This window comes from Carassius gibelio, chromosome A3 (genome assembly GCF_023724105.1).
Source record: "Carassius gibelio isolate Cgi1373 ecotype wild population from Czech Republic chromosome A3, carGib1.2-hapl.c, whole genome shotgun sequence".
Lineage (NCBI taxonomy): Eukaryota > Metazoa > Chordata > Actinopteri > Cypriniformes > Cyprinidae > Carassius > Carassius gibelio.
Window position 1 is genome coordinate 30,570,863 of NC_068373.1, and position 13,074 is coordinate 30,583,936.

Here is a 13,074-nt window from a genome sequence, read left to right on the forward strand (position 1 = left end):
TTGTTTACACGGCACGATGCAACGTAACACATAAAAAGAAAGTCATTATAATCAGTAATTATGTCCCCACTAGATGCAACAAATGCCTCATTTATAATGGCTTTTTATGTTTTTGTCCTGTCACTGTGGCCGGGACAAAGCATTATAGTATGCCAAGGGGTGTAACATTTCCGTCATAAACTTGAGGTACTCAGCCAATCACAACACACTTGATGCATGTAGCTGGCCTATCAGAGCACACCTCGCTTTTCAGAACGCGTTTCAGAAAGGCGCGGCATAGGGGAGCAACAATATTGTATAGTATGTGGAAAAATATTGTTTTTTTTTTTTTACTTTAAACTGCATAAACATTACACCATACACATACTAATGTTATTTTCTGCAATATCATAACCCCTTTGATAGAAAAATAGACTATTGGAATTTTGGAATTAGTGGAATAACTAGGAACTGTATCAGTGCATCCTCTTGTTGACACTTGCATCATCACATTTACAGACCCAGCAGTACAGACAGGATTGAGTAAGGATACATGCTAAATTGTGTTTTAATTGATTATGTTTGCCTCTCAGTTAATCATAAATAACAGCCTCCACAAGCTTTCATGGTCGTGGTTGCTAGGCACCAAGCAATCAAATCCCCCCTCAATCTGAGCTTTTCTCTTTAATGTTGTTGAATAGACACAACCTTTGTAACAATACAAAGTTTTTGTTGTTTTAATAAAGAAAGTAAAAATTTGGATTTGGAGTTATTTGGAATTGTATTTTGCTTTTGCAAAAAGCTGGTTTTAATAATATAGCGTTAACTTATTTATATAATTTGACTTAATATTACCAGGAAACTAGATGGTAAAATAAACCATACATGTGAAATGTCATTCTGTTTATTTGTACTTACATGAAAGTTCAGATGAAATGCAAATATCAAAAATCAAAATTACAACAATTGTGGTTACCAGGTATAACCATTACCGTGCAGTCCTTTAACGAGTAACACCTCACATACCCCTTTTCCACCAAGGCAGTTTTGTGCTGGCTCGGACCAAGAGCCTAGTTCATGTTCCATGTCTTTCGAGACACAATGCACCAGCTTTAAACCATTTTTGAAATAGCGACACTAACACGTACAAATTTGTGTATGCTGATGTAGATTTACAAAGCCATTAACATCAATAGCAATGCAATGCCCACCATTGCTCATTGTTCGTTTCGGCTTGTTCATTCTGCATTGACACTGCACGGACAGGTCAGTGTGCAGCGGGAGTGATCGGAAAGTAGACGACAATGCTTTAGCGGTGATTTGGTGTCATGCGGGAACATGTTGAACACCTGAAACAACAGTGTTGGGATGTCACACGTCTCTAAAATTGTTGAACTAAATGCACTACTGTTGTGGTCTGTTATGGTCACAAAAGTCAAAATGTTTAATGTAACAGCAACATCATAACTCAAATCCTAAAGTTAAACCTGTGTGGTACCCATCAAGCAGTAAATCTTTACGGTCTGAGTACACCACCCCCTGATGATGGGCAGGAGGACCCACAAATCTTCCCTTAATGTAGTGTAGCTAACTCTATTTCCCCACAAAGGGACAGTTGAAAAGGGGCAGATATATACATGTATTTCAAGTTTATTACAATTTAGTACAAAAAGTGGGAAAAAAAGTTATTAAAATGGAATCTTATACTGCTATTCAATTGGTGGATTCTCCTCAGTCTAGGAAGGTCGGATCAGCCAATGAGAAACCCCTGCTCAGGAGGACCCTGGTGAGACAAAAAGAAACAAGAGGAGACCGCAACCTAGCTCCAGAAGCAGCATGCAACACAGCAAGCACCACACGTTCAAGATCTTCAGACACCACGACAAAAATCTCACACCGTGTTATGCTTATAAATAAACCCCAAACCAATGTCTGTAACAATGTGGTCCCTTGGCAAGAAGGGGCAAAGCATCAGTGTGGATCCGGCCTTGTACAGGGATAGCCCAAGCGGAAGACATAATTAGAGAGGAGAACCACCAACATTGATGGCACCAGAAGTTAAGGAACAATGCTACTACAAGTAGTGCACATGGGTGTTAGGCCCAGAAGCAAAAATCACATTACACAAATCAAACAAACCATAAAAGAAAAAGAAAAATAGAAGTGACTAGCCTGGTCCCTTTTTGGAACAAATCTTGTTAGTTGCCAGCCTCATTAAACAGCATAGTCAACTCAAACATGGCTAGAAAATATAGGCCTACTTTTCAGTATGCTCAACTGTCCCACAGCTCATTGACATAAGACAAAAGGTGAACATTCCGTTGCTACAGACAGACAAAAGTATTTTAAAACATGTTCCAATGCAGATATAAAACACTCAATGACAAATGTGCATATTAAGGCATTTACCGATGCAGCCCAGCAGCTCAAGTCACAATGGGATAACAAATTTTAAAACTCCATGCAGAAGCCCGTGTCCTCCATGAAGAGTAGACACGTACTTCTAGAAATTACCCTGATAAAACAAAGTATTAAAATGGCAGTGATTACTCGTACTCTACCATGACCCCCAACACGCACCGTGTCCAGCACCAACACAAAGAGAATCTGCCTTGCAACCAACAGACACTTACTTCCTAATTGGTCATGTGACTTTTCAGAACATGTGATCCTGGGTGTTGTGTGAACGTCATGCAGCTATCTTGTGTGCCTGCCTGTGTAGATCCCCACACCTGAAGCAAGTCCAACGGGAAAACTTAACCAACTGCTCAACCACCACCAGTGTGCAGCATTCACCTGGATGTGATCGCAGCCATAGGTGGAGTGGAGGGAGAGCCAATTCAATGAATGGGCATTGAGAAGCCATGATTGGCAAGAGTCAGGTGGAGGGAATTTGGCCAGGACTTCAGGGATACACCCCTACTCTTTACATGTTACAAAAGGTTACCAATTCCAGTCAATCGCACCCCAATATGCACATTTCACATGCATGTTCTATTCAGAGTGGCATGACTGTATGAGACAAAATATCACTTCACCAAGTTCTGTCTGTGTGAAGAGACCCTGCAGCAAATCGGTGAAGTGTTCCCAAAGTGATGTAAACTTCAAATGACTTCCTTGCTAGGGCAGTAGTGAGAATTGAACACCACAGGAATCATAGGGACCAAACAGTCCATGCAAGTAGCTCAGATCTAACAAGGTGACCTCTGAATCAGGTGTTAACTAAAGACTTCCAAAACATGCAGGGGACCACTGCCTTAGTCTGATCACCGAAGCTGGTCTGAGACAGGATGTTGTATTTAACAGGTCACTAGAGAAAGGGTCTAGGGCCACAACACTGAAAAAGCTTCCACATTTGCCAGTTTGCTTTTTAAAGGTTACCAGCTGTAAACAAACCCTGGTTTATGCAAATTAGTCAGCTTTGTATGAAAGAAAGTGACAAGGACTGGATTAAAGGAGTTTTATTTCATACATCCTATAGCCAGAAATTAAGCACAAATCACAGACAGGGAGGCACGTATGTGGTCTCAAATGAGTCACCTGAAAGTGAAAACAGCAAGTCAGCTTGACAGGCATGTTCAACCAGGAATTCAGCCAAAAAGCATAAACCATTGAACACCTACTTGGCTTATAGTAGTCATACACCTCAACGACTGCTGGCTTGAGATCCTGCACTGCAAGACCCTGTTTCAGTTGTAGCCTGTAGGTCATGGGGACACCCTTAGCAACCTGCGAGACGGGAGGGATGGAGAAGCACATAAGCACACATGAAGGAGGATTAGATAGAGAAGCTACCCTGTGCACATCTCACCCCTTTCAGATACACCAGCACATGGTCATCTCCAGCATCAACCCGCTGCACTAGTGGAGCAAATGAATCTGGTGGGGATCCAAGCTGAGAAAGAAAGTCCATTAACTGTAGCAGCTTCAAACATCTTGCGATGTTACAAGTCATCTTAAAACATACGAACCAGTGATGTATCTGCTGTGAAACCTGACAGGAGTTTAATGTCCACAATAACCATGTTCGTAGTTGGTTTTGCACCATTGTATCTGAAGGAGTGAAGAATTTGATTAAAAAAAAAAAAAATAAGTCAAGCACTGCAATTTGGCACATCGAGAAAAACAACAGCTCAAGGTTGCTCAGAGTTGGCACAAGTTGCATTTGTGCAGCTATTCCAACCGTATACTTTATTAGGGGCTAAAGGGGATAACTACATTTGGACTGGCTTTGTGAAGTGGTCAGACAATTTAAGTGGTTCTTACGTCACAGTGATGTTCAGCAGGAGATCAGATCCACGCACTCTGCAGTCTCTTGCCACCTTCACTTCAACACTAAGTGTACTGGAAACTCGAATGGGTGTTGGGACGTTGTAGAAACATGCAACCTGGGGATAATAAAAACCCACCCACACTAATAAACACCTACACTATGACCGAACAGGGACAAGCATAGAAGTTAAGCATGTGAAGTTTACGAACCTGCACAGACACACAGGTGGAGCCCTTGGCTTGAACACTATATCTGCCAGGAATGTTCTTCAGCCGCTTCTCCTGATACAGCAGCCGGTTGTCTCGATTCACATCAAAGTTATACACCTCTCCTGCCACAGAGGACTGTAAAGTAACAGTGCTGGAGCCCTCCAGGCTGAACACTTTAGTGGCGAACAGAGACAGAGCATGAAGAGCCACCACAGTGTCCTAAAAATAAACAGGAGATTTAAGAAAAAAAAAAAAAAACCCTCAGACATCATTTGTTCTCCTGTTTGGTGTGCGGTCTCACCTGGGTGGAGGAAAAGCCTCCATAAGGGTTCTGCTGGGCCACAAGCCAGTTGACAATGCGGTTAGCATAGCTCAGATCAGTGGTCGTGAGAGGCTGTACAGAGAGAACCGCTAGCAGCACATACGAGCTGATCTCCACCGCCAGAGTGTCACCAGATGACGTCTGAGACCAGTGGAGCTTGTTGCCTTAGGACGAGAGAGGACAGAAAGTTGATGCCAAAGAACCTGAACGTCAAGAGACTAGTGAACCTCACCTTCAGAAATGGCAATGTTCTTCAAGGCAGTTAAAAGCCGAGCGCGAGTGCTGGTCTCTCCAGCCAGACTGAAGGTGTAGGCAAGCAGAGCCGTCGTGTAAGTGTTTCCCAGCTTCCCAACGACAGGCCTCAAGCAAGACAGAGCATTGGTGATGACCGGATCCTGAAAGCAAAGCAGAAAGTGTCACTACACCAGTGGTTCCAAACAAAGTCTCTGGAGGCCATTTAAGACAGGGAAAACATGCAATGTTGAGGGGTCCAGTAATTCCTGGAGACTACACAACTGGAAGGTCAAGGAGCTTGTATAAACAACTGGCAGGCATGTTTTACCGTGACAAGGACGCCCATTTCAAGGAGTGATGCAACAACGTAGCCAGTCATGGTCACATTATCACCAACACCACCCTAAAAATGGAGCAGCATGACGCTTTAGGTCCGACGTAGACTTCAGATCAGTTACACCACATTTAAAGAAACATGCACCTTCATGTCAATATGGTACAGGGTTCCCTCTTGCATGAAACAGCCATCTGAACCCTGCTTGCTGATCAACCAATCCTGTGCACTCTGGAGGACACTGGGATCAATGAAGATGAAACGCCTTGCTAGGCCGAAAGACCTCATGACGAAGGTGGTCAACCTGGCCATGAAGAGTTGCATTACAACCCAATTCAATGATGCACAAAAGGAAAAGATTGAAACGCACCATGTATTGGAAGCATCGTAGCCAAATGTGCTGTATGAACCATCACTGTGCCTGTAGTTTAGCTGTCCTTGGTATCCTGTTCAAGTCAAAAAAAAAAAAAAAAACCTTGGTCAGGATTCACATTATCCCAAATGAACTCCGAGGAGTAGGACTTGTAGGATTCGGTCATCTGTACCGCTCTGAAGGTAACCAGTGGCAGTCTGTCGGATGGTTTGGGTGAGCTGCGCAGTGCCTTCCAGGTACTGCAGGATGTAGATATTGGGAGCAAGAATTATCATATTTTGTTCTCCACAGCCAGATGGCATCTGTAGCAAGCCATCAAGATTATTTAGTGCACGACCCATTATGTCCCCTAAGAAAAAGGAAAACAATGCCGCCTGAAACCAGTCATTTTGCTGAAATTTTCCGATTCATTAAAGGGAAAGTTTACCAAGGACTGAAACAGAGCATTTGGCAGATCCCAGAACCACATTTGCTGGAAATGTCAGAGACACATCTTCTGAAAGGACACTCCCTGTGGACAAAACCGAACAGATCAGCAGAGAGCCCTACAGTTTGCTGGTAGAGCAAGAATGCATTTAGAAAGTCACGGAGTGCAAACAAACCCTTTGGACAAAATAACCAACTCTGGGCGAAGATCCTTTCAACTCCTTCAGGCTATAAAGAGCAGAAGTGCACCAAATCAGTAAAACTGCATGAGCTCCATGATCAAACTCCAGAAAGACGGTTAACACTTACTAGAACAAGTAGACTTTCAGTAACAATGTCAATGCGTCCTCTTGTTGGCACGGTCACAACTTCAGTGCCACATCGAACCTGGGATTGATCAGCCTGAGCACTGACAGTCACATTTACAGATCCTATAATACAGACGGGAAGTGAGCAACATCTCATACTCCTCAATTTAGAAGACAAGCCATGAAAACAGACCAAGGACCGATGCGGAGAGAATCCATTTAAAGGTCTTTCTCCCATTGGCACAGAGACAGGATGAATACGGATCATTAAAAGGTCGAAGACTGAAGTCAGAGGAAGACCCTGGAGTCACTTTAACCTGCCAATAAACAGTATTATTAGTACACAGTAAAGAGGTCTCTCCAGTTTCATTTAGGGGTGAGATTGACATCATTTCTAAGATGGAGTTCTTGCACGGTTAACTTAGCTAGCTTAGGCCTGACAGGGACAGTCTACTGAAGTCTTCATATGTAGTGTGGTGGTCAGTCCATGACAGTCACAATCATGTACTGAAATTCTGGCACTTGATACAGCTTAATTTTGACAGTGCAATACTAGTGGAAGGTGGCCCAGTTTTAAATTGCCTTTTCTGACAGTTACAACAGGCTACAGCTAAACATGAAAAGTTCAAAGCAAGGTGATATGAAGCCTCCACACACAAGGAGGAAAAAAAAAAAAAAAAAAAAAAAAAAAAAACACCCCACACAACATTAATGAATACGGACCATGATGCACTTGGACAGATAGTTGAAGACCGTGGCCTTCAGCTCAAAAGACTCTCCGCGGATGATGGAGTAAGGCAGGGAGAGCTCCAGGAAGAAGGGTTGGAAGACCGTCAGCTGAACAGGAGGAGCCAAGCCAAAGCCTTTGGAGGACACACAGAATGCCTCAGTCTCCCATGTGGTGATGGTGTCAGGAACCATCAGATTAACTCTTGTGGATCCAGTGTTTCTGAAAAGCACACAATATACATTTATTAATTAACATGGGCCAGGAGGGGTAAGTGGAGCCCAAGTGGCTTTAGATCATGGTCAGACTCATTCCTGGGGGGCCACAGCCCAGCAGAGTTCAGATTCAACCAAAACAATTCAGCAGAACAAGTCCTACAGGCTCAATTGAAGCCTACATGGCATGTGTTGGGGCAGTGTTTGGAACTTAACAGTTTGACACCTGCTTAAAGCCTAGTCCACATGTACATTGATTTATCCTCCATTTAAAGTTAAATCCACATGAAAACGCAGAGACTGACACAGTGAAGAAAACCTAGCAGGTGGCATAAAGCCTGACCCTAAAGCCAGTTTACATGGGGCAAGTCTGTAACTGGCCAAAGGAAATAAGTGCACTTAAACCAGCAATGCTGTCCAACCAGTGAAACTGGACAATCTGTAAATCTTCACCTTGGCAGTAGTTTAAGGTTCCATTTGGGACCAGATATTGCATGTGTGTGTGAACAAGTGGCCAAACCACAAAAAGCTGTGTGGGTAGACAGGCTCTGGTGATGGGGAGTCATTTTGCTGAAACAAGATTCTTCACTGACCCCACTTGAGAGAGCTGCCAGATCCAGGTTTCCGGAAAATAAGTCCGGACAGTCACATCAGAAGAACCAACATCACCTCCAGCACCCCCACCTCCAAAGTCCTTTGATAGAGAAGCCATTTGAAAGGCTACAGGACCAGGGACTGAAAGAAAAAAAAAGCCAGGACTGCAACAAACAATTGGGTCTCGTCAAATTCAATATACACATTAGATAAATAAGGGCCATGCACCAGGCTGTCCTATATAGGAAAACACCCGAAGACACCTACAGCCAAAGTTGCGATAGTAATTCAGGCCTCTGTAGGTCAGGCAGTTAGGTTCTCTGACCTGCAGATTTGTTGCAAGCTTCATCCCCACACTCTGTCAAAAGACAAGCATAAAGATGCATTTGAAGAATCAGTCAGTAAGTGGCTGAATGACTGCAAACAATTTCCAACCTGGAAAGCGTCATAAGCTTGGTCTGTAGGAACAGCTCGACGGGGTCGAACATTCAGGCACTCCTGTTCATCCTCAACAGGAAACGGATAATAGGATTGAGATCGTACTGGGAGCAGGTTGAACACCTAAAAACATGGAAGGGGAGAGAAGGGTCAGGTCAAACCCACCTCACGGAGCAGTTTAAGATACACAAGTATTGTAGCAAACCGCAGTGTTGGTCTAGTTTTTAAAAACTAGAGACCGGTCTATGGATAAGGGATTAACACCTGCAGGATAAAACCCATGGCACATTGGTGAAATACCAGGCAAATACGCAAGATCACTTGGGAAATATAAAATAAGTCTCATCTGGATTAGCAGCTATTGCTAAGTTAAACCACCAAATCGCACAGGAGAAAAAGCCTTTGACTGTAGATGTGGTAGTTTGACAAATATTAGGTTGCTTGCAACAATTGCTTTGGTTTGTCTAATTGATCCAGCTGCAAAACCTGGATGTCAAAATAAAGTATGACAAGACTAATGAAATGCACATGGATACCGCTTCAGCAGTCAGACGTCTTCCTGGCTCCATGATCCGAACACTCTGATCAACAGCACTGAGGCCACACAGGGATCCTGCTTGAGCAGACACGGTCAAAACATTTCCCTCACCAGGAACAGCTGTAGGGGGAGAAAACTGCAGAGACACCTGGAACAAGAACAAGCTCAAGCTGAAGGACATGCTGCCACAACCCACAGAGTAGAGGTGCTATATGTCCACACACCTGGTTTTGGAAACACATTTCAGTGTCAAGAGCTGCAGTAGCAGCAACCACATTCTCACTGGGCAGAACACAGAAGGCCAGAATCTGCACTACTGGAGCCATATCGACACTGACAGACAGCTGGAACGACACTGTGCCACTTGGTGCATTCAGGGCCCTCACTTGAACCGTCTGAAATCCATGCAGGACGATCACTCCTTTGGACAAGACCTGACAAGAGACAGACTGGGGCATAAGAGGTGCCAAAAAGAGAACCAACAAGTGCAGTCATCAAAACCAGCATCCACTCACCATATAGACGATGTCGGCACTGTAGTCACCAGTCTCTCCAACAAAAGAATATTTGATTGTCACTGGATACTTGGCACCACATTTTAGCGGCTGCTCAAGCGTCCCTATAGTCAGTTCACTAAACGTTGGGTAGTCTGTAGCGGTTTGGAAAAGCGGCACATTCCTCGTTTCCGTAGTGAAGTAGGGCGATTTAGAATCATAAAAATCCTGTGATGTTGCACTTGCCTGAGGAACGAGTTAATAGAATTAGCTTCTTACAGAAGTCAGTTTATAGAGAAAACCCTTTCGTACCATCAGATTCAGACCAGCTTTAGGGAAATCAGCTGTGTTGAGGGAGAAAGAAGCCACTCCGTTCAGGTTCGTAGTCAGATTCAGCAGCAGTTTGTTGGGCCATTGGCTAACATCCAGGAGATAGACTGCCTTCCTTGCTATTGGAGTCCCATTGAAATAAGATGCAGAGATCTGTTGGGACAGAAAAGGTTAGGAAAGGGAACCAATGAGGACGGTCGAAGAGCTGAAGCTTTATTCACCTTCCCATTAAGGATTGATCCATAGTTAAAGAAACCTGGGAGGTCCGAAAACGAGACCTTGCCAACTTCAAACGTAATGAAGACGGTTGTGGATTTTGACATCATTACACCTTGGAGAAATAAAAAAAAAGGCACCAAATAAGAAATGTTCAAGTCAGTGTTAGTTGACAGGGATTTGAGACCAGGCCTTTTCATCCAGAAAGGCTAAGATTAAGTCTGTCAACCCCATAAGACTTGTAGGACTAATGGGATTAAGTCACTGCATTAATCAACTTTTAGTCAAGCTGTAGCTGCCAACATTTGTCTCAAGTCATTCTCTTCAGGCCAAGTCAATTTAGCTCAAATTTGAATCAAGGACTGCATTTTCAAAAACTCGAATGACCGTTTTCCTTTTTGGGTGAACTATCCCTTTGACAGTAGTGAAAATGCAGCAGCTTTATATCTGAAAAGCAGAATAAGACAAATACAGGAGCATTACAAATAAAACTCCTTTTTCAGATCAAGTAGGAGTACTTTATTTAACATGTTTTGTTGGTTATGACGATGGGGATAGATAGGAATGCGGTCCCTTCAAGACGGTAGGCATGCAATATTGACATGTTCAGTTTATCCACCCAGTCACGGTCACTTAAATCTAAGCCATTACACAAGACACTTGGACTGCTATGTATATTAGAGCGCGGATCAAGTGCTGGAAGTGCTGAGAACTAAAGTGGACGGTGTCAGATAGCACTTCTATCAGTGTGATTCTGCCCATCTGGTCTTAATTCTCTCACCTCATCCCCAACCTTTTGGGTGCTAATGCCATTAAGTAGTTGGTTCACATTCTTCCACTGCTGCCATACTGAGACTAGATCTGCAACCCCCCACCAAAAAAATTAAAATTGTTCAAATCAGCCAGGTTCTCACCCGTTCCCTCTTCAGTGACGTTCACGTTAACAAGGAAGGAATTTTGCAGTTGCTCTTCAAATTTGGTGGTGAAAAACTCTGACGTACTGATAGTAAGGGAAGCACATCCGGTGTTGTTCATCTGGTAGCAGAACAAAGAGGTGGTAAGATTCAGGTGTAGACTTGCAGAAAAAAAAAAAAAAAAAAAACCCTGCTCTGCACAGTGGTCTCCTACCATAGCGGTTTTGTTAAGACACACACGAGACACACCAGGTACCACAGAAAACGGGAACGGCTCACGACATACTTCCACCAACGCTTGACCAGGTACAGGTTGCCCAAATGTGTATCTGGGGGTAGAGGGTTAAGGAATAAGATAACCAACCAAAAAGTCAAGAATATAAGAGCTCACACTTACTTGGCACAAGCCTCAACTTTCAGTCCCTCATCTCCCACACTGTACGTCGGTGGTGTGGTCAAGGTGACATCAAACTTGGGTAAAACTAAACCAGAAACCAAGGCTTTAAATTAGGACCCCAGTCAGTCATCAAGACTACCCACTGCACATCATGTGTGGTAACTTACCATACTTTTTCACCTCAAAATCCTGAGAAATCATACGGTCACCAATAAAAGCCCTCAGAGCATACATCCCAACCTGAGCCTCAGGGTTTAACTGGTGAGAAAGCTGCAATATCCACCCAGTTGAGGAAACATTTGTCCACTGACCGATCCGGTTCTTATTATTGTCCTATTTGGAGGGAAAAAGCTTGGAATATGATGCAAGCCCAAGAAAGAACAGTAAAACCACAAAGAACATGTAGAGGTGAACCAGTGTTGTATCTATCCAAAGACTTGATCCAGAACAAGTTCTCACCTCCACCACCACTAGACTGTACTGTAAAGACAAACATAACATTAGGCAACTTCTATTAAAAAAAAAAAATCCTGGAAGACCAGAAGCAGCTCAGGCTTTACCATTTGATCAAGAGGAACAAATTTAGCATCCATGGTCAGAACCCTGAAGTTCACTGCAGAAGAGAAACAGCTCACTTGGATTACATAATGCACTTGAAGGTGTTCAAAGTCCATTACACAAGTTCTGATCACTTCTAATATTAATACAAAGGTCATTTGTAGCTCACCCATTTGTCCTGGGTTGTAGATGGGTTTGTCGGTTTGGATGAAGGTCAGAGGCAGGTAACTTCTGAACATGACTTTCCTCTCTTCGGTCATTTTGAAGAATCTCCCTTGAAGAACCACCCTCACTTTCTGCACTAATTCTCCATCTACTTGAGGAGCCTGTAGAGAAACACTTTAATACAGGAAAGAAAAAACACTGCATGTGCCACACTGAGACAGACCTGGAAACTAAAACAACGGTGAAACACGGTTGAAGAACTCTGCTGCGCAAGCGGTGTTGTCTGGTTCTGGTCATCAACCAGAAAGATGTTCATTGCAAGACTCTCATTGGGTTTCAGAAGACTTGCACACAATTTGGCATTAGAGCCAGACTCGATCACTGCAGAAAACATCACCAAGAAGGATCTGTGGAAACAAACACACTCCAAGTCATATCAGAACACATGCATGTAAATATATAAGAGATAGGTTCCATAGACACGTAAACTGAGAAAGTCAGAAGACACTTTATTATTCATTTCAAACCCCATTTACTCACGGTCCTGATCTCTGTCCACCAACAGCAAAGAGAAAAAGGACTAAAACGAGCCCTTTCCAAACACATAACTCCTTCACAGCCATGAAGAGCGATCAGCCAAGACTAGATTTGTTTTGATTTGTTTTGATTTGATTTGATTTGATTTGATTTGATTTTCAAAAACACTGCAAACCTTTAACAAACTCCACAGTCACTCTCAATCAGCTGCACTGTTGGCAGCGATATTTAAACACACTTAATTGGAGGAATTCATTTATTAGCTGATTGACTGATTGAACCAGTTAATTTGCAAAATGATTCACTGTCATGCTGTTGACGCCTGCTGGTCAAAACTGTATTTCAGTACAAGAACTGGCCAAACATGCATCAAATGCCTTTTACAGCCGATTGAAAACATTGTTTTGATTGTTTACTTTTAAAATACAATTTACAAATCATCAAATACTAGGGGTGTGCTCTCAAAAATTATAATAAACAACACAAATATTCC

The 13,074-nt window shown here is 43.1% G+C and overlaps 1 protein-coding gene across 4 annotated transcripts in view; it reads right to left on the minus strand.

Moving 5' to 3' along the window:
* LOC127942358 (alpha-2-macroglobulin-like protein 1) overlaps positions 1-12,785 on the minus strand; it is a 34,695-nt gene extending 21,910 nt beyond the window's left edge. Inside the window, exons 1-35 of one of the 4 annotated variants that reach the window (XM_052538071.1) lie at positions 12,727-12,782; positions 12,585-12,696; positions 12,268-12,451; positions 12,049-12,205; positions 11,882-11,934; positions 11,781-11,801; positions 11,489-11,654; positions 11,322-11,406; positions 11,139-11,253; positions 10,925-11,045; positions 10,016-10,125; positions 9,777-9,947; positions 9,486-9,710; positions 9,195-9,404; positions 8,969-9,118; positions 8,430-8,555; positions 8,262-8,352; positions 7,994-8,135; positions 7,182-7,407; positions 6,652-6,775; positions 6,460-6,581; positions 6,327-6,378; positions 6,152-6,235; positions 5,897-6,073; positions 5,722-5,797; positions 5,499-5,655; positions 5,346-5,420; positions 5,016-5,178; positions 4,763-4,947; positions 4,462-4,680; positions 4,246-4,367; positions 3,951-4,032; positions 3,791-3,874; positions 3,603-3,708; positions 3,426-3,519 (exon numbers count right to left, since the gene is read on the minus strand). In XM_052538071.1, the coding sequence (XP_052394031.1) occupies positions 3,479-3,519; positions 3,603-3,708; positions 3,791-3,874; positions 3,951-4,032; positions 4,246-4,367; positions 4,462-4,680; positions 4,763-4,947; positions 5,016-5,178; positions 5,346-5,420; positions 5,499-5,655; positions 5,722-5,797; positions 5,897-6,073; positions 6,152-6,235; positions 6,327-6,378; positions 6,460-6,581; positions 6,652-6,775; positions 7,182-7,407; positions 7,994-8,135; positions 8,262-8,352; positions 8,430-8,555; positions 8,969-9,118; positions 9,195-9,404; positions 9,486-9,710; positions 9,777-9,947; positions 10,016-10,125; positions 10,925-11,045; positions 11,139-11,253; positions 11,322-11,406; positions 11,489-11,654; positions 11,781-11,801; positions 11,882-11,934; positions 12,049-12,205; positions 12,268-12,451; positions 12,585-12,667 (4,305 nt within the window). In that variant the 5' untranslated portion in view covers positions 12,668-12,696; positions 12,727-12,782 and the 3' untranslated portion in view covers positions 3,426-3,478. Of the gene's footprint in view, positions 1-3,425; positions 3,520-3,602; positions 3,709-3,790; positions 3,875-3,950; positions 4,033-4,245; positions 4,368-4,461; positions 4,681-4,762; positions 4,948-5,015; positions 5,179-5,345; positions 5,421-5,498; positions 5,656-5,721; positions 5,798-5,896; positions 6,074-6,151; positions 6,236-6,326; positions 6,379-6,459; positions 6,582-6,651; positions 6,776-7,181; positions 7,408-7,993; positions 8,136-8,261; positions 8,353-8,429; positions 8,556-8,968; positions 9,119-9,194; positions 9,405-9,485; positions 9,711-9,776; positions 9,948-10,015; positions 10,126-10,924; positions 11,046-11,138; positions 11,254-11,321; positions 11,407-11,488; positions 11,655-11,780; positions 11,802-11,881; positions 11,935-12,048; positions 12,206-12,267; positions 12,452-12,584 lie in introns of those variants that run through there. The other 3 variants (XM_052538064.1, XM_052538086.1, XM_052538079.1) reach the window with 3 other exon arrangements.
* Positions 12,786-13,074: the final 289 nt, after the last annotated feature.